Source organism: Drosophila persimilis, unplaced genomic scaffold (assembly GCF_003286085.1).
Source record: "Drosophila persimilis strain 14011-0111.01,24,50 unplaced genomic scaffold, DperRS2 tig00000191-arrow-pilon, whole genome shotgun sequence".
Lineage (NCBI taxonomy): Eukaryota > Metazoa > Arthropoda > Insecta > Diptera > Drosophilidae > Drosophila > Drosophila persimilis.
Window position 1 is genome coordinate 489,745 of NW_020825298.1, and position 22,679 is coordinate 512,423.

Genomic DNA, 22,679 nt, shown 5'->3' on the forward strand with positions numbered 1-22,679 from the left:
GGAGGGACACAGGAGCATATCCTGTGGCCAGTCAACCAGGACTCTCTCTCTCTCGAATATCTCCAGATATTCGCTGGTACAATCACTCCAACTGCAAAGAAATCAACTGCCAAAGTCATAAATATTCGGTTTGCAAACTGCAAATTATTTCAGCATCAAGCAGCAGCCTCCTCAACGAGTAGCTCCTGCCGCCTGCCTCCTCACGGCGCTCGTCTCTCGAGTAAAAGTTAAATAATGCAACGATGGCAAAACATGTGAGGATAGAAACGTTGCCCATGGGCAGGGGCAGGCGCCAGGAGCCACGACGAATGGGGCAGACAGCCACTTTGACCGGCGGCGGAGGGAGCAGTGAAAAATTGTGCAGAAATATTTAAACTGCAATTTCAAAGCGATTTGTTTTATGGCCGAAAAGCTAGAGAATTGTTTCGCTGGCACCATGGTGCAGCATTTCCAGATCTCTCTCTTTCTCTCTCTATAGCTCGGGCTCCGCATCCGCTTCCGGCATACGCTCAGCTGCACCCGACAGCGCGGAAAACTTAACTCGGATTTGATGTGGCCAAGCAGCTGTTAATGCTGCATGATTTATACGGAGAGGAGGAGCAGGAGAAGAACTAGGCTCCTGCCCCGCCAAGCAGCTCATTATATGCCACTAAATCAGGAGTTTGGATTTCCAGATGTGTGCCGAGGAGCACTGCATCTGCATCTACATCACTCTGTCATTCAGTATTTTTTGGCAGTGAAACAGTGCAGAGTCCGGACTGGACTCCGGAGCAGCGCAGTGGCAGTGAGGGGCAGTGGTCAGTGCACTTCCACTTCCACATCCGCTTCCGCCTGGTGGTCGTAAATTCTCCGCTCTGGCCGCTTTGCATGTCGTCCAGTTTATTATTTTATCGGGCCAGCCTCTGCGGTACATTCCCCATGCAACATTCTGCATAGCTGCCAATTGTCATCGCTGTGGCCTCCAAGTCCACCGCGTTCGTCGCATCTGTCCTGTCCTGTCCTGTCGTGCCTACTGATAGACGCTTGTAATGCGAGGAGATCCTGGCATGAGCACTGCATCCCCCTTCCTTGTTGCACCGCCGCCTGCTGTCGTGCTGGCTGGCTGGCGTGTGGAAAATGATTTGTTTGCCCGCCGACTGCAGTGGGCCTCTGTTTTTCTTTCGCGATAAATCAACACTCAAACATGGCCGCCGCAGACACGCCCTCGACCCGCGTGTGATCTATTTCGGGGCTCGGCACCCACTAAGCCTCAACTATCTGCGGATTACTATGTGCCCTCGTGCATTAGTGCGAAATTAGAACTATTATATTTATAGCGCAAATAGTCCGCACATCATTCCGCAGCGGGAGGGAATAGGTAAGAGCCGGTAAGGTAAAAGGCGAATGGTACGAGTAAAAGCCAAAAGGGGAGCCAAAAGGCCCATATCCACAGAGCCATTAGACACGCCTGGCAGTCGCCGCAGCCGTAGCCCTAGCCGTAGTCGTCGCTGTCTCTGGCGTTCAGATGTAATAAAAACATAAAATGTTGCACATTATGCAAACAAAAACACACAAGCACACACTCCCCCATCACACACACAAGCACATGGACTAACCAGAACTAACACACATTTAAATATACACCAAAGGAAAAGGAAGGAAGGACTCGGGAGCCGCCGCAGTGATGGAAGCGATGGAAGATTTCAGCTTTGACGGTGGCGCCGCATGTCTAACGTTCCGTTCGCCGTTTACATACACACACAGGGACACAGACAGGACACACAGATACTCGTATTCGTATTCGTACTCGTACCTTCTGTTCGGGGCAAGCTAAACCCACCAAAGTCTGGCACTAGGCGCTCTGCAGCTCTGCAGCTCTGGCTCTAGCTTTGGCTCTGCCCCTGGCTGTGTGTGTGCGGAGAGAACATTAAATTTATTTGAAATTATTATTATGCGCATTTACCTAACATTTGCATAACCGTCGACGCGTCGGTATGTGTGGCAGGGCAGTGTGCGGTGCCACAGTGAGTAAACGCCAATTTGTGAGTGAAATGCGGCCAGCGAGAGGAACTGGGCCAACAGCTTATAATTTGATTGAAAACTCCGCGCGAGGAGCTGGACCCAGGGATCCAGAGATGCACCAGCCAGACCCAGAGATGGTACGCCCTTGGGGCATCCTTATCCCACTACTGACAACTGGCTGCCAGAGCGCGTTTTTTACAGTTCGAAAAGCATTTATCACGCCGCGGGGCAGTCGAGTGTTGTCGAACGTTCCAAATATTTTGTCAATTTTATGGGCAAACGATATTAAGCATTCGCTTAATGCCTTAGTTTATGGCTTTAGTTGACCAACAAACATAAATAAACTGTGGCGAAAAAATGAGAAATGGAAACAACAGAAAACAGAAACCAGAAAAAATTTGGAAAATGAAAACATGGCGCATAAATTACGGGTCGTGTATGAAATGCGCACTAGCTTTCCCAGCACACACAAAGATGCACACACATCGAAAAATTGTTTTAAATAATTAAATGCTGGCTCTGCACTTATTTACACCATTTACCAAAAACAGAGTCCGGGCTCTGTGTGTGTGTGTGCAGGAAAAACGATAGTTTGACTCATTTACCTAGACTTTCGCACTTTCTAATACCCTACCGACTATTCTTTGTTCCAGAAGTACAGTGTTGGGTGGTCGCTCTGGCCGATACTCTTTGAGCAATGAAGTATACGTATATTTGCAGCACTACGTGTGGCATATACGAGTATGCCTACACACAGAGTAAAATCATATAAACATTGCTCTCAAAATGTGGTTTTGCTGCTGGTCTGCTGGTCTTTCTTGTTTCATTGTGGATGCAGGAGACAGCCAGTATCAGTCCAGCCTAGGCCTCTCTAAGATAGTCCTTGCGGGAGGAAGTAGTCCAGAAAGAAGGATTGCTTGGCTCGCATGGACTTTTCCTTGCCCTTGTGTTCAAAATTAATGTCAAACTCCAATCCGTAAATGTTCTTCAAGCTTGGCTTGATACTGAACATTCCCCTGATGGTCTCCTCCGGGCCGACGGTCAGTGGAGACTTCATATGGAAGACGGTCTGATTCCAGTGGGTCCAGAGGGCTTGCGGCGACGTGCTGAGGCATACGCGATTTGGCGATTTCCCGAAACCCACATCGAAATAGGCGAAGAAGGCGTGGACCTGCCCGCTGCGCGTGACCTTCAGCTCGTAGTGGCAGCGAGTGAAGCAGGACTGGCGGGGGGCGGTGTACAGGTCCAGCGACTTCACCAGGACGACCTTGCTCATCATCTGGCGTGCATCGACGTGCGCCACCACGGCAGTGCACTCGCAGCTGCGACGAATGGCCCCCATGTCGATGTCGTACAAATCGTTCCACTGGTCGAGGTCCTGGTCAACCTCACCCTCTTGACCCGAGATGGCGCCCAGGTACAGCTGTGCGGAATCCGGGAATATTAGTCCCCCAGGTGCCAGCCACTTGTCCCGGGCAAATATCAGCGATTCTAGCATGTTTTCGGAGAACAGGCAGTGACTGCGGATGCCACGGAACGTGAGGTTGGTTAGTGGGAAAAGGAAATACTTTTCGGGAACCACTTACCCCATCCAGTCGCAGAGTATGATGTCGACCTTCTCGATGCCCTCGGGCAGCTCTATCTCCTCCACCTTGCCTCTGATCACCGTGATGACGGCCGCGTATGAATTGTCCAGCACTATGCTGCGAGTATATTCCGCTATGCTTGCCGCTTCCACAGCTATCACCCTGTGTGCCCCTGACTCGGCAGCAAACAGCGAAAGCGTGCCCAGGCCGCATCCCACGTCCAAAACCGTCTTGAGGGGGATTTGGGTCTAATAAGTCGGCTCCAGATCTCATCCGAGTCTCGCATCCGCACTCACCTTGTCCTTGAAGGCCGCTGCATTGCAACGAATGGCCGAGCGGTAGGCCCTGTTCCGTGCGGAGTCCTTTAGCAGCCACTCCTGCACCTCCAGGCGGGCGTACATCTTGAAGTAGAGGGCCTCCTGTAGGCGATAATCGCGCACGCAGTCACCATATGCCATCTCTTCATTATCTCCCATTTCCTGCGAATCAAATATTTTTCCTGTCGAAGTTGCCTCCATCCTAATTTTTCTACAACTGAACCGAATATATTTTTTCGCAACGTCGAACCTTATTTTGACGTAAAAGGCAGAGGTATCATTTCTGGGGAAGTCTTGACTTTCATAATTAATTCCTTAAATGGCGGGCGTTTCCCCTTCCCCGTTGCAGCCCCTCTCCCACCCGCACGTGCATTAACTAATTAAAAATCTCATTAGCGTGCATAAATCAGCGTTATGCAGGACATAAATTGTATTATGATGAGTACATCCAGATCCAGGCAGACAGAGCGGAGGAGAGGGGCAGACCATCGCCCTGACCTACTGCCACGGACAATGGACAGTGGACAATGGAGACTGCGCCGGGAACGAATGATGATGAGATGGCGAAAGATTGCTCGAAACGGGGTCGCGGCAAACAGGGCTTGGCAGGGGCCGGGATATCGTTCACAACATCATCCGCCTGCTATCCCTTCGAAAACAATGTCTTCGTCTAGTCTTTGCTCGCAATTATGGCCGCCGCACTGCTTCCGGACATTCCCCAATTCGATTGTGGGAAAGAAAGTGAAAAGTGAAAGATGCCACTGCCCTGCCTCCGCCCGCCCCCTCTGACTGGTGACTGCTGGGAGCAATCGCACTCAGAGAATGTTGGTTTCTTGACTTAAGCAGGGCACAGCAAAGCGTGAAAACATCATAAAGATGAAAAATTATTATCTCCTTCTTCTGTTCCGTCCGTGCTGGTCATGGTGTGGCGGTGTGGCGGTGTGGCGGTGTGGCGGTGGAGCGGGGTTACTCTCCAGCATTTAGCTGCTCTGTTAGCGGCCCTGAATGAAATATCACATCCTGCAGAGGAATAAAAATCAGCGTCGGTAAAAATACACATAAGAAATAAGCAGGAAGCAGCCAGAGCTCGAACAGGAAAAGATACACACACACACACTAAGAGTGAGAGAGAAAGGCCGATAAACGCTCGCAGCGTCAAAAGACAATGACGAGGCAGGGTCCGGGGATGGGTCCGGGACAGGGACTGGATCCGGGACTAGGGACAACATCTGGGGGTTGGGGAATATTAAGCCGAGAGCAAATACAAAATACGAAACAAAAATAATAAAAAAATATATATATAAAGCTGGTTGACTGTCGGTTGGGTGGGTGTGTCCTGGTCCTGGTCCGACCAGGCATCAAAAGTGACGAAAAATTGTAAAAATAAAATATAATGGCAACGCAGTCTTTAGGCCAGAGTCTCTTCTGGAGACCGAGACAGCGTCCTGGACTTGGGCGATAATTTTTTATTTGTATACCAGCCGTAAGCTAGAGGGAGGCCCCAGTCAAAAAGGAGGCTTCAACGGGGTATAGGCAGAGGCAAACACAGATGCAGGAATCCGGGGTACAGGAGACCCACGGCTACACAGAAGCAAACACAAACACTTTGCGGCCATTGCCGTCAAGCTGCGCGTTATCCTTTGTGTAATTTCTGGTTTAATGAGGCGACATTGGAATGGACTTGCCTCCGCCTGCGCCTCTGCCTGTGCTTGTGCCTCGGTGCCACGATGCCATAGGTAACCATTTTTACACTCATACATTTTTACGAGCCGAGCATTAAGTTAAAATTTGTGTTAAATATTTTATTGTTTTTATGGCCACATGAACACCTTGCAGCACCGACACGAGCCACGAGCAAATTATGAGATTCCCGCAGGAAGAGAAGAAGATCAGAGACAATAATTCAAGCTCTGCCATGGCTGCCAGGACACTTCTTGGCCAGGCAGAACACGTCCTTCGATTCCCTCCGGACAGGGAATAGTAGCCCGTATCCCACTCTATGTCCCAGTCTCCTTCTTCGTCTCCGTCTCTGTCTCTGTCTGTCCGCGTGCGTGTGGTCATTAATAGTTGTGCAACTGTCCCCCAGATTGGTGGCACAGAACAAGGCAATCTTCTCAGTGCTTTGTTAGAAGCAAAATTGTGATTTTGGCGATTATGAAATTGCCAATTAGTTGCCTTCGCATCGGTCCCAGCTCCAGCTCCCAGGCCCCAGGTCTCAGGTGTGTCGGCTGTATCGGAGTGACAGCTGCAGAAGCTTGAGTCATCCCTTGACAGGTAGAACATATGGCATTACTCCTTTAACCTTTCAGGAGCGAACACTTCACAGCAACGAACATCACATGAACATCAACATCAACTTGTAGACGAATACAACTTTCGGCTGGCGGCTCCTTCGATCCTTTGCCAGCGAGCCAGGGACAAATTAGACGATGCATCAAGGAAGGAACTTTATTCCAGACCTATTACGGGGGGTCCCCAGTGAATTATGATTACGGATGAGGGCGGATGGGTTTATGGCAGTATTTGCAGATTTATTGCAGCTAAAAATCAGCGCTAATATAATGCATAAATCAGGCTGCTTAAGTCAACATATACTGCTGCCTGAATTGGGCATAAATACTGCACCAAGTTCCCGCCTCTACCTCTGCCTTCGCCTACATCCTTGGGCTCCTTGGGCCCGTATCTGCGACGACTAGATACGACCTGGGTTCCTGTGTTCGGGCTGGCCTGTGAACCAAGTGAAATTCAACGAAAACGAAATATTTTGGCAACGTCGGAGGTCTTCGTTGAAGCGGTAGGCGGGGGTATGCCTTTGGGGCGGCATCACGTCTCCGCCTTGCTGTGGCAGGGAGCGAGAGAGAGAGAGAGAGAGAGAGCAAGAACCCCAAGAGAACCGTGTAGCCCAGCGCAGGCGCTTTGGCACTCCGCCTTCCAGTTGCTCCGCTCTGAAATAGAGTCCAGAGTCCGCTCTCCGTCCACGTCTGCAAGGGAAATATTGGAGTCGAAAACAGGGAAACTTCTTCGAAACACTCACAGCAGATGTTCGCTAATTTAAATATTGCATCGTAGGTCAAGTCGTGAGAACTTTATGACTTGCCAAAATATCGTACAAAAGGTCCATCATCATCGTCCGCAGCAGCAGCAGCAGCAGTGCATGGCTTGAGGCTGGTGCAACGGAGAGCTCTGAACTGCAGGTAGTGCAGGCAGCACTCGTAGGCTCTACTCTGCCACAGATGCTGGACAGCATTCCCATAGCGGGGCCATAATTAAAAACCCATTTATCAGAGGGAGAGGGGGTGCGAGAGGCCAGCAATCGCTCCTCAAATTATCCAATTATCTGCCTCGACAGGGGACTGTTACGGTTCTACGGCTACTCAAATAGAAATACTCCGAGTGGTGGTGTTTGGCGTTTAACACATTTCCACATGGCTGAAGAGGTGGCCCCTCAGAAGAGGCCGCTACTCTGAGCTGGGCTTTTCAACGGGTTGCGCATGCGCCTGCCGCGTTTTCTGTGCGCCCAAAGCAAAGCGGGAAACGAGTTGGCCAGAACCAAACCAAACAGAACTGAAAACTGAAACTGGTTTTTGGGTCACTGCGAAAGGGCCGGCCGCCCCGAACAGGTAAACTCGAGATAATTATTCAATGGATGGCGAGTCGAGGCCCTCTCGGTTCTCAGGCCCGCATTCAGGCGCTCCAGAAAGGGCATAGCCAAAGGGTTAACGCGAGAGAGAGAGACGGAGACAGAGAGAACCGAACCGAACCACGAACCCGACTGTCCAGACAGGTTAGTCGTCCGCGGCGAAAGGTGAGCCCGACCAGCATCAGAGTATAAGAGATGCCGCCTGCCTGCTCTTTGCGCACGTTCTCTCTCTGTCACAGTCTCTCTCCTGCTCTCTCTCTCTCTCTCTCCGGAAGTTATGGTGGCTGCAATGCTGCCGACGCGACGCGGCCATAGGCGCTTTATTCCTCAATTGTTGTTCTGCGGCGTCGTACGTGAGCGCGGACTGAAGCATCGTCGAATCTCAATTTCAATCCGTATCTGAATCTGAATCGCAGCGTTTAGTGTCTCTGTCGGTTGTTGTAAGTGCTGTTTGTTGTCTCTGTTTATGTGTGCCCCCGTCTCGCTCTCTCTCTCTCTCTTCACCCGTCCCTGCGTCTGTGTGTGTGTGTGTGACTGTGCTTGAATCGGAAAATTGTACAAAATATGGATACGAAATGGATTAATAAAATCCGCTGAGGAAAGCGGTTACGGAGCGGCAATCAAGCGGAACGTAGTAGCATCAGTAGCAACCCCCCGCCCTGCCCAGTGCCAAAGGGGTGGGAACACCCCTCGGGAGTGAGTGTGCGTGAGTGAGTGTACATATGTGCCCGTGCCACTCGATAGTAACTGTAAAAAAAGCGAAAATTTCATGGATATTTGAGTGTGTTTTTGGCAGTTTTTACGCTCCTCGTCAAGAAACAGAACCAGAATCAGAACCAGAACCAGCGACAGAGCCAGAGCTAAAGCCAGGACCACACCCGCGCGGGTGCACAGGCTGAGAAAAGGAAAAAACTACAGCCGCTGTAGCAGAAGAGCCAAGAAAAACAGCAAAAACAGCAGAACAGAGGTCTGTAGAAGAAAAATTCCAGTTTCGTAAGGATCGCAAAACGAGAGAGCGGCTGAGCGGGAGAGAGCAAGAGCACTGTTCCCCAAGAGAGCGAGAGACAGAGAGTTCGAGAGTTGCCTGGAAGTTCTCCCACCGAAAAAGGGGAGGGAGCTGTGGCAAGGATTTTCGCGACAGTTGCGCAAGTGGGAAAATTCCCGTTATTATGGAATTTTCGCTAAACGAAAACCGTTACGCATCAGCTGTTGGCTTTTCCGAAATGGAATGACATTGAAAGAAGTCTGCGTAAATCTGAGAAAATTCTCCACCAATGGATATCCAAAATTCGTTGTGGCTTGCGAAATGAGTATCTATTTCGTGCAGCCCCAAAATAAGTGAAAGAATTTGACCAGGGAAGGGAATGCCAAAATAATACCCAATATTTTACTGGTCTTTGTCCCCCTGGAAAACTGGTACTTGACTGTCTCTGCCTTTGCCCCTCACTCTGTCTCTCTCTGCCTCTGCCTCTGCCTGTGATTCTCGCGCTCACTCTGGCTCTGGCTCTGGCTCTTGCTCTGGCTCTTGCTCTGTGCAGCACTTTTCCAACGCTGAGAGGAAGCAGCACGACGAGCTGTTTGTGTGGCTCGACAGCCAAACAGTCGCGAGTCTCGACAACGGCAATTGGTGTGGCGGTGCGACGTTTGGCACAGCTGTGAGGAGGAGCTGCTACTGTGATTTTCTGGGGGACCGTGCTTTAGAGTAAAGGGAAAACCCAAGAACAAAGGCAAGCAGCAGGCGTCAGTCCTCTCGAAGGGAGCAGGCTAATAAAGTGTCCTAATGCCATAATTATATAATGTACGTACTCGATGATGTGGCGGCAGAAATTACAAAGACAAAGGCGTGACCCTCGCGCCCCAATGCCGCCGCATGAGTCACGTGCGTACAAGTGTGAGTGTGTGAGTGTGACAGTCTCTGTGTGTGGTTCGGAGTGCCAAAGGACCTGCTTCGAATAGGACATCAAAAGTGCCAGACAATCGAAAACAATCGAGGCGTCGAGAGCCCTTTTGTTGACCAAAAAGACCAGACCTCAGACCCTAGACGTCGGACCAGACGCGATTACAACATCAAAAGCGAATACTCGTATATTTTCTTATTTTTACGCCATATTGATTTTCTTTTTGTTGTGCATAAAAGCCGCGCCTCTCCACAGCCGCCTCTGCGTCTCAGTGTGTGGTGTGTGTGTGTGTGTGTGTTTGTGTGTTTATGCCTCGTGTTATGTCTTATGTTTTCCCTTTGCTCTCCCTTTTCTCCCCATCTTGCCTCCCTCCTGGCCCCCAATCAACCAAAGAATAACATAAAAATGGTCCTTCCTTTGTGCTGCAGCCCACGTAAAAAGTCAACGGCCACGACTACGGCATCGGTTTCAAAGTCCTTCTTCCTTCATCCTTCATCAAACGCATATCCAAGTGAATGCTTGAATGCTTGAAGGGAAAGTGTCATAAAGCGTGCGATTATCCTGTAAACAAAGTGTAAAACGCGCACAGAGCAACAACAGAACAGCCATCCCCCCGCATCAAGAACAACATCCACATCCACATCCACATCCACATCCAGGAGTTCCAGCGCCAGGTCCTGCTCCAAATAAAACCCATTTACCATTTGGACTGCATGAAAAGCGGGAAAGCGGAAAGAACAAAAGCAAACAGCGAACGAAAACGGAATCATAACAGGGGAGCGGGAACTGGAACGGGAACCCCTGTCAGATTCAGGATTTTTACGACCTGAGCAATCAATTCTGCTGAGTTGTGCGTTTCTGCTGGTCAAGGGACCTCCCTTCCGCCTGGTATCCGCCCCCACCCACGAGAACAGCACTATTGGAATTTGGATCTGAGCACATCGTATAATGGTTGCCCAAGTGAGGTGAGTCACACTCGGAACACCGCATAAACATGCTGCCAATTTTCAATATTCGTCCAGTCCTGCCCGGGGGAAAACGAGACTAAAACGATGCACAAATTTGAGGCCAGAAGAAAAACTATGTTCTACTCCGCAGGGGAAACAAAAGCTAGACACAGGGGTGGAAATTTGGGGGGAAGAACAAAGCATATACTGCCAATACTCGGGCGGACGGGCGAGCTGAACAAGGCAATCAAATATTCCCGAGGTCCGGAGGCTAAAATTTAATTAAAATTTATGAAATTTTCAATTACATTGGCAAGTGTAAATAAGTGCAAATGCGAGCATTAGGGCACAATTCAATTACAAAATATATTTGAGACCAAAAAAACACACGAACACGCACACTCGCACTCACCGGAAAAACAACAACTAATAAAAACTGGGCCAGAAAACAAACGTCAGGGAAAATACCGGACGGCCAGCCAGTACTCTCCGAGTACTCTGTTGGCTGCCCCAGCCAGCCGGGGATTGGTACTCTGTTTGTCCGAATGCAACATGTTTGGCTGCCGGACAGTGAGAGGCAATGGAAAGGAAAGGGAGCTTGATTGGTTTTGTGGCTTTGAGGGGACGTCCTCCTCAGTCTTCAAGCCCGGGGAATGATATTGAGACAGAGACTGAGAGACAGAGAAACTGAAGACTGATGGGACAGATGGTCAGTGCAATTGGAAATACTCGTAACGAAGCAACAAACATGTGTAACCGATGATGGCGACGACGACGACTAGAACGACAAAGGGCCAGAGTTATTAGTAGCATCTGTGGATGTGGATGCGGACTGTGGCCCAGAGATGGGCCCAGGAAATTGAAATTCCCATAAACGGAGCCACAGCACGGAGCAAAGGGGAAACTGAGATACAACTAAGTTTTTCGCTTCACTAAACTCTCTGTCTCTGTTCTGTCGGTTCTTTCGATTTTTTCGGTTCTGTGTGTGTGTCTCTGGCATTTCTGCAATCATTTATTCGAATTTCCACTTTCCGTCGGCGGCCCCAGGCCTCATTTCCGAGCACAAGCTGTATGGATTTGTACTTCAAAGCTCGGCGGGTCTTCACATGGCTCATAATGATAAATGAAGGCGTCTCGCTGCGATCGATGATTCTCCTCAAAGAAGGAAAGAAAGGATTATTCCCCAGACATTTCCACTCCCTCACATGAGTGAAAGATTTATTGTATGGGCTGCTGCTGAGTAGCGGAGTCGCATGACAGCGGCAGCAATCATCACCAAATCGATTTCTCATTACATACGGATGATCCCCACCCCCATGCCCATCCAACTTTACATACGACTTCAGGCTGTAGGAGTGGGCGGCTTGCGTGACTGCCAGCTAAGGTCATATGCAGAGCAGAGCCAGATCCAGAGTCAGAGTCCAATAAAAAACCAAAGCCTAAACCCCATTCAAACGGGTTATGGCTTATGATGACGTCGCTTGGCTACACAGCCAGCCCCATAATGATAACGATATTTTCTCACGAATGCAGCCAAATCGGTGGAACAAAACATAAACAATGCGAGAAAACTCTAAACAAAACTTCGGATCGTAGCAGCACGGGGGATCGCTGGTCGCTGGTCGCTGGTCGCTGGTCACTCGTCAGTCGTCAGTCAGAGAGTCTGCCTTAGCGCTCAAGTATGTCTACGATTCGTGGTTCATTGGAATTTTGTTCGTGGATGGAGGGAGGATGGAGGTCTGGTCTGGTCTGGAGCATCGTTTGTTATCCAATAACCAGAGCAAACCAGAGCGCGGACGCTCGAGCGATCGTATTATGCGCGGAAGTCTGAGAACCGCAGAGAGCTTTGGGTACGAGCGTACACACACTCTGTTGGATCCAAAGTTGGCGCCCAAAAAACTGGCGCACATAATGAGGAGAGGCCTGAGCCTCAGGTGAGCGGTCGGGGTCGCAGTCGGGGAGAGCTGAAACTTGAGTCCAAAACAAAAGCCAGAGACGTAGAAGGCGTAGATGTGTATGGAGGGAGAAGTTCAAGTCTTGGAGATCGGCTTACACTGGAGTTATGTATCTCTATGTCTTATGTATCGCATCTGTATCAGTGTGTGTGGGCCTATATACAGCATCGTCGAACTTCAGTTTCGTATAAGAGAGCGCGGGCTCAAGTCAACTCTACTTGACTCGAACTTGTTTTTCTTTTTTAATGCGACTCCCGACTCAAGAGTCCGATAGATACACAGAATTTCCTGCAGCAGTCGCTCACTCTTCCTCGAAGCGTGTGTATGTGTGTGTGGTGTGTGTATCTATGTTGAGCTCTGGATGAAAACAGAAAATGCAATTTGCTGTCGACGATCTTGGTGAAGCAGCAGCGACATCCAGCAGCAGCGACATCAGCAGACAGGTAGCCAGGGAAACCATTTCACAGATGTAGGGCTTCGACTGATGGTGGAAGGTGGGAAGGTGCAGGCTGCACCATCCATGGCATACTCTCGAGTCGAGTCGGGTCGAGTAGTGCACCCACAACACATCAGGAAGGTAGTGGCAGGGGCATGGCTTCGCTTTTGTTGTGTTTTTACACTCCATTGGCAGTGAAGCGTTAAAATTGACCCAGTTGTTGATTTATTTTTACAGCTCTGCGAAAAGGGAGCCTGCGGAGGTACGTGGTAAGGGGGGAGAGTGATGGTGTCGTGGCATTTCTTCTTATTTTCGCCTGCAACTGCAACATGAAGAACAATACCGAATTTTCGTTTTCAATTTCCATTTATATGCATGAATTTTGGATTTCTGAATAGTTGAGCGAGCGGGCTGCACGATTTGTGACTCGTTTCGCTTTAAGGTCCGCAGCCTGCCACAACACAGCTGCGGCGGCCGTGCACGAATGCATTTTCAATTTGCTGGCGAAACTCCGGCCTGGAATCGAGGGAATGGAATGGAATGGCAGGCGGAGGCAGCAGGGAGCTGGGGCAGAGCGCGGGGGCAGGGGGGATGCAGCAACTTTGTAGTTAAAGTTGAAAATTGTTAGCATTTTTTCGCTTGCGATAAAAATAAGTACGAGAGTTGCCCCAAGAGGACGCAGCAAAGTACTGTCAGAGACAACTTTGCCCCTGCTCCCTGCCCCTCTTCCCCGTGTATGTCTCTCTTTTTGTAGCTTGCCTCTCTTTTAATAACTATGCGGGTTCTTCTTTTGTTTTCCTACGGCCCAAACTTCTGGCGTGGCCAAAGAGAGAGGGCGAGCAACAGCGGAATGTGAAAATGTTTAAGTGGAAAGTCAGGGAAATTAAAATATTTCCATACTGCAAAAATGCACGGACTTTAAGGACTTTTGAGACTGCGATTTCATACAAAAAAAGGGCAACAGAAAAGGAGTCACTGGGTCCGGCCATAAGGGTTAACCACTACCAAAAGCGGCCACAAATGGGAATCCAGACCCACTCTGCACCACGACATCCAGCACCCCCCCCCCCCCCCCCCCCCCCCCCCGTTCCCACCCCATCCAGCCGGCCGTCTAGAGCGGACTCTGTGTTGTAAAGTGTTCGGTGTTCATTATTTCGTAGTGGCCATTAAAGTAATTTGCCACACTTGTCGCCGGCCATTAGGCCCCATTAAAGCGCAATCAGAAATCTTGCTCCCCGCCCACGTTCTCAAAGGCCTCTCCTTGACCAGAAGGTCCTTCCCCCTGCTACCCCGATACTCGAGTATACTCGAGTATCAATTTGAACAACGAAAAAGTTGCCAAAGTTTCCGATGCACGAACCCTTTTTATTAGTTTTGAGATATCGACAGGACTCCCCAGCCAGCCAGCCAGCCCCAGCTAGCCAGCCAGCCAGAGTAAGAGGAGAGGCAGCAAGGGAGCGAGGACCAGCTTTTAATAAGGACATTCAGGCCACAACAGCAAATAGTTCAATGGACTCGTCAAATGCTCTGGCTCCTGCTCCTGCTCCTGCTCCTGGTATTGGTGTTGGTGGGAGAGAGAGAGCTCCGCCCGAGTGTGCCTTTTTTCGCTTGCTTTTGTATGAAATATAAGACGCAGCTTAGTCCCAGACCCAGTACCAGTTACAGTCCCAGTCGCGCTGAAAAATCAATAACCTGCCAAAGTGCTGCTCTCTCTCTCTCTCGCTCGCTCGTTCGCTCTCTGGTAAAAAAAAAGAAGTATCCGTGCCAGTGGCCCGCTACCTACACACACAAACAGAACATCTGCATCTGGCCTAAAGAAAGGAACGGAACGCCGCCGATTGGCGAAACTGTTTACAGAACTTGGCCAAGTTTCGCGAGGCATCGCAGGCAGCGTCGTGTCCTCTATGGCCTGCTCTTGGGCGTCGTTGTGTTGTTTACTTATTCAATTTGAAGCTGTTTGAACGGCGCTGATATGCCCATTATAAGGTACAGCACATGACATATACGTAATTACGTTTGTCGCTGGCACGCCACTCCACTCCACTCCGCGGCACTTCGTGGCACCCCCCATCCATCCCATCCCGTCCCGTCCGATTGCCACTTTAAAGCATGGAAATTTATTTATTGCATAATGGGAAAAGTTTTGCACTTCAGTCATGATTTGCCTCTCCTCTCCCTTCTACTCGCTGCGGTCCTCCTGCTCGTCCTTGCTCTTGTTCTTGTGCTCCTCCTCCTCCTCCTCCTCCTTTCCCTCCTTTTCCTTCTTTCATTTCAGCATTTCAGCATTTGATGCAGCGGCCAAAAGACGTGCGTAAACAGGGTGCCGTGGAGCTGCCTCGAACGGAGCAAAGTCGACTCTCGAGTGCTAAACTTTTTTCCCCGAATCCCGTTTGCCTCTTCCCTTCCCTCCTTCCCTCCCTCCTCCACCGCTGCTGCTCGAAATCAACTTTATGCGAGAGGAGAGGCAGGCGCAAAAGAGCCAAGCAACGCAGCAAAGTTTATGGTCATGTCCGCTCTCAAGGAGTCGAGCGGTCGATGGAGTGCGACTTGGGGGTAGCTCTTCTCTCGGAGCTCTGAATGCTGCCTGAACGGATGGATGGTTGAAAGGTTGGATGGTTGGGTGGCGTGGCGTGGCGTGGCGTGGCGTGGCCGTTCATTAGCGTTGCCATTACATTTATTTATTTTTCTTCATTCCGTTCTGTGTTTTGCCCTCTGCAGGATGTCTTCTGATAGCGGGGCCTCCCCCACAGTGCGTCCGAGAAGTCAGTGGAAGTTAGAGCCGCTGCTGACTAAAGACTAAAGCCCCCTTTAGTTAGTGTGAGAGCTTAAGTTTGAACAAGTTTTAAAAAAGTTAAATGAGACACACAAAACTTCACATAATAGTGAAGAGGCCAAGATGATGCAACTGTGAGAAAGGAGAAATGGTGGGATGGTGGGGTGGTGGGGTGGTGTGGTGGCGTGGCAGAGGGGCAGTAATGAGGAGGGGGATGCCAGATTCAAAGGAAAATTCTCTGTTGCACGCATGTCTGCAGTTATTAGACCTCATCTTCAGTTGCTTTCAAATTGTGGTGGAAAACTTTTCTGAAGCACTTTACGGGATTTATGTGAAAGAGACAGAGTCGTCGCCCCTGTCCCAGCCGCCTCTGGCCTTGCCACGCCTCCGCCTGACCAAGACTTTGTAGAAAAGTAAAGAAAATGAAAATGAATACAGCAACAGCTACAGCGGGAAAAACGAAGACAAACCAAAAGATGGAAAAGTTTGCCTTGGACGGAGGACGGAGGCTAAATTTTCACATCCGCCGTCCATGGCGTCCCTTCCGCTTTGCCGTTTCGCTTCCCCATGCCCCCATGCCCCCTGCCACCTACCCCTGTCTTTGATATTTCACTCGTCTTGGGCCTGGCACTCCGGCTGCATAAATAATAACACAAACTTTTATTATTAATTTTGCTTAATCGAAATGCCGCAATTAAGCATGAAGCATAAAACTTTTCCTCGTTTTGCTCTTTGTCCAGCCTTTCCTTTTGCTCTGACGCGCAGGCGAACCCTTGATACAGGACTGCCTCCCTGCGTCTCTGCGTTCCATCGGATCTGCTGTTACTTTAGTTTCTGAAATAATTCTGCACTTTTACTTCTCCGAACGAGCCCAAGTGCGGGAGCGAGGGCGAGTGCGAGTTTACGAGCAAAATATTTTCTAAGAAAAACTTTCCGAAGCTGCAGCGGCCACAAAAAACAGAGAGCAAACTTTTCTGCAGTTTTGTTTCCGAAATATTATTAAGAATTTAATTGCTTCAAAGCGAGAAGTTTTCGCCATGCCACGCCCGTCTGCAGCAGCATCAAGCATAATTGCTGGAAATTGTAAAGCGAATAAGTGAGAATCATTTGAAATAAGAAATTGCGGACGGACCGACCTACCGCTTTGTGCCCCGTCACGACTCTGTGGCGCTGTTGCTGTCATTGTACTCTCGGGGGGGAGACTCTTCTGGCCTGGCCCCGCCCCGCCCCGCCTGGCCTGGCCTGGCCAATACACAATGAATGACCAATAAATAAGTCTGCCGCAAAACGCTCATACATGGCCCGTCGTCAAGTGAAACAATCCATTATGGAACCGTTGAGCCCCAACAAAGGCGAGATGCTGTGACTCTGTCCCCGGCTGCACGGCTCCCGGCTCCCGGTAATGAATGAATGAGTGAATGAATGAAAATTTGTTGCGTAATGGGGCAAGCCGATAAGAAAGTGAAAACTAAATGAGACAGAAGCACACAAATATATTGTAAAAAGTATAAACGTATCCCCTGGCCCCGGACGGACGAATGGACGGAGGGGCACAAAGCAATGCTCGTCTCATTTCCTGCCCTGTCTCCAGCCCCCAACCACCCAGTCCCCGCCACAGCCACAGCCACAGCCCTCGAGTGAAATTACGATTTCAAAAGCCTAGTCCGAGGGCCTGGCCAGCCATTAGGTTGTGGCCATTATGGCCCTGTTCTCGGGTCTCGTCTGGGCCCCAGACTGGACAGGAACCCGCAAACATCCTGTTGATGTCAGCAAATTTTATTTATTTGTGGTTCGTGTTGTATTACAGCATTTTAGAGCAATTAAAATTGTACAATGGCCGAATGCTCGGGTCCGATCCGATCCGGTCCGGTCTGGTCTGGTCTGGTCTGGTCTGGTCCGCTTTTGGCCGTTTTGCATGGCCCCAACACGAACCCAAATACAGGCCCAGTGCACGGGTCTATTTGGCCGCATTTTTTAGATCATTTAACGCTAAAGTGCCTAATGATATATTGACTTTGCCGGCCAAAGCCTCCTACGCTCCACCGCTCCACCGCTCCAGTGCCAAATGTTATGTTTCAAACTTTTACGTTTACGTTCCCTCCTAATGGCCCAAAGTTTTCGGCGGGGCAGAGATAGAGAGCGAGCATGGAATGGAATGGAATGGAATGGACTCTACGTTCGCCACGTAATTGCTCGCTGGAACTGTGAAAGTCGGAAGGTGGAAGGTGGAGAACTCATTAGATTAAGTGATAGCATTCCGCTTTATGGCCATATCTTGCCGCCGAACATCATTGGAAATTAGTTGACCCCAAAAGATGCTCAGGGGAGGAAGAGCAGGAGGCTGCGTTTTAAAATAATTGGCGAGGACTCAGGACTCAGGCAAGGACCGGGCCATATCTTGTCGAATGGGATAGGCTAGGCGTTGTCAATGCAAAGCTGCCCTGGTCCAGGTCCATTGTTCTGCAGTTGGCCTACATAGGACTTCCCTTCTGCTGTCGCTGCCCTTATGCTCCTCTGTAGGGGCCGGTGGCATTGTTGTTGTTGTTGCTTCTACGCTAACAAGCTTACTACCAGATGGCTTACGGGCTCATTCCCCAAATGCTAGCTAGAGAGAAAAGCCCGTGGGGGAGAGAGAGAGAGAGAGAGAAGGAGAATGGAAAGGGGCGTTTCATTTCATTAAAGTTTCAAGGCGTACAACGCGGCGTATGAGTGATACTAAAATGAAGAAGAAACAGCAATCCCACGGATGCTTGGGAAATGGGACACATTCTGGGCACTCGACGACCCGACGAGTCGACTTCTTCCCCAGGCCACGTATGGACTCTAGCAGTAGCAGTAGCCGTTGCCGGGGCACAATGTGCAAAAGTTGTAAAATTTGTTAAGGAAACACATACACAAGCACCCACACACACACACACACACATGTACTACAGAAGGACCTGTCGAAATGTCTTGGGGTGTGGCAGCCGCGACAAGTACGTTGGTCGAGTGGTTCTGAGGCAGGCACTCGCAGTTATTGGGGAGCAATGGGCTGTAGCTCTGTAGTACTGCAGGAGGACTCCTCGGAGCGAGTCCTTGGCAAGATTCGGGCATTCTGGCCCGCAAGTTGTGGCGCACAACATGCTTAATTAGTTTCTGAATCTAGGCGGGAGCCCTGGCCATCCCGCGTGTGGGATGGGAGGGACGGAAGGGAAAATAATTTGTGGCTTTCAGTTTCGGTTGCAGAATGGCGATGAAGTTAGGGTTGGCCCAAACGGAGGATTTTTAATTAAAAGTGCCTGCCTTTTTGCCCTGTCCCCTGCCTCGTGCGTCGTTCTCCTTTCCGTAGTAATGCAAATGAGCGCCAAGTAGCTGCCGCGTGGAAGATCATGCGGTGAATCCTGTGTGCCGTGTGTGAAGTCAACCAAATAGCCTCCTCCACTGCCACTCAGTCCGTGACACCGTCAGTCCGTTAGTCCGTCAGTCCAACAGAGGCAGCAGCGGAAGCGGATGCCATAAAGTGCTGCCACCGCACCACCGGCAGACAGCAGAGCCGGAAAATAAAATGGACGCTCATGTGGATCTGCATCAGAACGAATGCCGAGTGCTGCTGCTGGATGGATGGATGGATGGATGTGTGATACACACACACAATCACACACACACATTTTAATGACAACGACGTGGACGACAATTCAGTTATGGGTCTCATGGCACAGCCATTCCCCCCACCCGCCACCTCTTCCATACACAAAAACCCGAGGCACAAACAAAGGGCGGCATTGCGGCAGGAGGCAGGGAGCTCTGGCAAACCAATCAACTGATTTAGTGCACGGCATCCACATCTCGATGGGCATCTCTTTCGTCCTCGCCCTCGTCCTCGTCCTAGTCCTAGTCGCTGTCCTCGCCCTGCTTTGCATTGGGTTGTTGTGGGGTCTACGTGTATCAGCAAATGCAATTCGTTTGCTGATTTGTCATTGTTTGCTGTCCACCTACCGCCCTATCCCCACCAGCAACCCCTATCGGTGTATCGGAGGATGTGGTGCTGCTGCTGCTGTCGGTGGGAGGGGGTAGGGTGGAGAGAGGCACATTATGCGATGGGCGAGTCTCAACTTGAGCTGATTTACAAATGAAATCATACGCCATGGCGGGCATTTCGGTAATGAAAATTCAGCCATAAGGGAAATCATTTTTCCGGCTTTTGTTCTATTTTAGTTAGCTCTGTGCCTGTGCCTGTGCCGGTGCCTCTCCTTTTGCCTGTGTGCCCCCAGCATCCTTCCTGGGTTTGGACAGGACGAGCAGACACCGCCGCACACTTAATGCGATTTTTGCTGCTTGCTTGTTGGATGCCTGACTGGTTGGATGGCTGCCTCTCTGGTGCCCTCTCTGGCTGCTGCCTCGCTGGATGGTGGGCTTTTAGTTTTGATGTGGTTCTGTGTCAGATACCAAAAGGGAGAAGGGAGCAGGCAGCAGGGAGCAGGGAGTCGGGAGTCTATGACTGGGGTACCTCCGCTGAGGGATTCGAGTACGCTCTATAAATAAATTTCGTTTTAATAAACTTGTCATAATGCTGCAGCGCAAAAAAGTTTTAATAACGCTCCACAAAACCTTGACGTTATTAAAATTTTACATGTCATGCCAAAAAGGATTAAATTCACGGGACGCACAAAGCACAAGGCAGAGGCAAGAGGAGGAGGAGAAGGAGGAAGAGCCATGCCACACGCGCACGCACGCACACCCACCCACACACACACACATTCTGCTGTGGCTGTTGCTGCTTGTCTTCTTTTGTTCTGTTCAGTGTGCTCCCCGCTAGCTCTTTCTCTCTCTCTCCCACTCTCCCGCTCTCCCTCTCTCTCAAGCAGGATGTATTAAGTTGTGCATTAAAATGGCACTAATGACGTTTATACAGCTCTGTCAGCCACGGAAATGTAACTTTTCACCGCAAAAGCCACCCAAAGGAGGCTCCTGTGCCGCCTGTGCCGCCAGTATCCTTTTCTCAAGTTACTTAATTGCAGTGACAACACGACAGCGAAAGCTTTTCCCTCTCTCTCCCTCTCTATGAAATGTGTAAAATCGCTACAAAAATGCTTTGCTTGCAATTTAAAAAACACAGACGCACGGACCCCTGTCTGCCTGTCTGTGGGCCCGCCCCTCCTACCCTGCCCTGCTGCCTTCAGCAAATTCTCATTTTGTACAAATTAAGCGAATTCCGCTTAAAGCATTGCATTCCCGAATAATTTAATTAAAAGTACATTTTTGGCTTTGTTCTCGTCTCGTTTTCTACCTTAATTCTTTTCCCCTCCCCCGTCCGCACAAGGGCCACGCGGATACGTACATACTTGTGGCCAAGTCATAAAACACGCTCGCCTCGCATCCACCTCTCCGGTGGATGCCACAATTCAATTAACAATGCAACAGTACAGCAATTCCGATCCGGCAGAACCCCGAAACAGAACCAGACATAGACCCAGATCCAGATCCAGATCCGTAGAAATCTACCAGCTGAAAACTATCTTTTAACAATGGGTCCCTGTCTCTGTCTGTGTCGGCTGCCCCATTCCATATTCCATGCCACATAGACAGGCGACACGAGTTTTACATTAAAACGCAAAGTTTTATTGCCAAACAATGAGCGGAGGAGCAGAGGCGGGGGAAAAGTTTGTTCTATTTGTATAGGAAAGAGCCTTCGCCTCGTATCGTAAGTTTCTGGGCGCCCAATCTCCGCTAAGTGGTGGGTGTGGCACGTGGGGCACTGTCGCCTTATCAGTTGTAGTTATACAACATATTAGCTGCTTAATTTTACGGACGTGTGTGTGTGTGTATCTTCAGAATAGGAGGGCTCCAAGGATGGGTGTCGAAATGGAAAACTTTTGTTTATTAATTTGTAAGGACCGATGTTAAAGTTTTCTTCGAGATTTCGGTCCTTTCCCTGTCGTCGTGCCATTAATCGTAGAATATTGCATTTCGTAAGGGGCGCAGGGTGCAGGGCAGGTTGTGTGATTTTAAGGGGTGGCAAGATGGCCAATGCGTCTGTTGACACTTCTGACGTCTGACACTGACGGATGATGGATGGATGACGGCTGGGGGCAAGTGACAGCTTCATCAAGTGCAGCCAGGTGCAACTGCAACGCGTTCGCCGTTCATTGATGGAAACATTTACCGCAATTCACTTGCAACAATCCACTCATCCACTCTCTCTTTACCTTTTTCTCTACCTCTCTTTCTTGCAACAGATGACGCCACTGCCACAAGTGAGAAGGAGGATACGTTAGTGGTGGCGGCATTGACTATGGGAACAGAGGCATGGGCGTGTGTGCGGACCTTGGGTCTCATCGATGCTGTCGGGCATTGAGCCACATCCAGCCACAGCCACCAAAGCAGCAACAACAATCCCCATACCAGCTCCCAATAAGCGAGGGCTCTCCAGCAGCAGCAGCGCCAGAACCAGCAGCAGCAGACTCAGCCACGATTCCATCTACCACGACGCTGACGGCATCGCCAGCGAAAACGGCTGCATTCACAGTGAAAACAACGAGGAGAAGAGGACGAAGACGGCTAGACGGCGGAGGGGACGAGGAAGTAGATGCCGCCATCGCCAGCTCAAACTCCAACCCCAGCGCCAGATCGAGCCCAATCTCGAGCTCAGGACCTGCCACCAGATCGATACAAGTTTTCAAATTTGTGCTGATTTCGTTGCTTTCCCTACTAGCGGAAAATTCACAAGCGCACAATATTCCAGGTAAGTGGGAAAGCTGAAGCCATCCCGGGGATGCAGTCCCGATCCTGCTCCTGATCGCGATTCCGATTCCAAGTCGTAGCCAAATTAAATTTCTGGGAAGATCGGATCAAAGCCTCGACTATTCGCGGCAAAAATTATAGCAAAGGATTTCTTTTGGCCTGAAAATCCGCTAAAAATGTCCACTGATTGGAGTGGAAGAACAGCTTTGAAGGAAATATTTTAACCTACGCGAGAGAGTGAGGGCGAGAGAGTCCACTTCAATCTAGTGACGTAGTCCGGTACTTCGCGGCATGTGTGTGTGTGTGTGGCACAAGTCCGGTGGAGATTTTTATTCCGTGTTCAGGAAAATTTAATGGTGCACAATAAGCGGCTTACGTGCGGGCAAAGCAGATTACATTTGGCAAT

General features: G+C 50.0%; 2 protein-coding genes across 6 annotated transcripts in view; one reads left to right on the forward strand and one right to left on the reverse strand.

Moving 5' to 3' along the window:
• Positions 1-2,714: 2,714 nt before the first annotated feature.
• On the reverse strand, positions 2,715-4,073 carry LOC6595614 (protein arginine N-methyltransferase 1). Its single transcript, XM_002020897.2, has 3 exons — positions 3,884-4,073; positions 3,588-3,817; positions 2,715-3,521 (listed from the first exon to the last, which is right to left on the reverse strand). Exons 1-3 carry the CDS (start codon positions 4,061-4,063, stop codon positions 2,873-2,875), a joined length of 1,059 nt encoding a protein of 352 aa, XP_002020933.2. The 5' UTR covers positions 4,064-4,073; the 3' UTR covers positions 2,715-2,872.
• Positions 4,074-7,907: 3,834 nt separating this feature from the next.
• The window catches only part of LOC6595613 (protein turtle), a 42,570-nt gene continuing 27,798 nt past the window's right edge, over positions 7,908-22,679 (forward strand). For 3 of the 5 annotated variants that reach the window (XM_026988165.1, XM_026988166.1, XM_026988167.1), the window contains exons 1-3: positions 7,908-7,984; positions 9,871-10,407; positions 21,769-22,274. In XM_026988165.1, the coding sequence (XP_026843966.1) occupies positions 21,839-22,274 (436 nt within the window). In that variant the 5' untranslated portion in view covers positions 7,908-7,984; positions 9,871-10,407; positions 21,769-21,838. The remainder of the gene's footprint in view (positions 7,985-9,870; positions 10,408-21,768; positions 22,275-22,679) is intronic. The other 2 variants (XM_026988164.1, XM_026988163.1) reach the window with 1 other exon arrangement.

Bases quoted from the DNA above. Each gene is read 5' to 3' on its own strand.
- LOC6595614 (XM_002020897.2), bottom strand. From the start codon at position 4,063: ATGGGAGATAATGAAGAGATGGCATATGGTGACTGCGTGCGCGATTAT. The intron at 3,818-3,883 runs GTGAGTGCGGAT...ATCCCCCTCAAG, and splicing joins CAGCGGCCTTCAAGGACAAG to ACGGTTTTGGACGTGGGATG. The intron at 3,522-3,587 runs GTAAGTGGTTCC...TGGCATCCGCAG, and splicing joins ATACTCTGCGACTGGATGGG to TCACTGCCTGTTCTCCGAAA.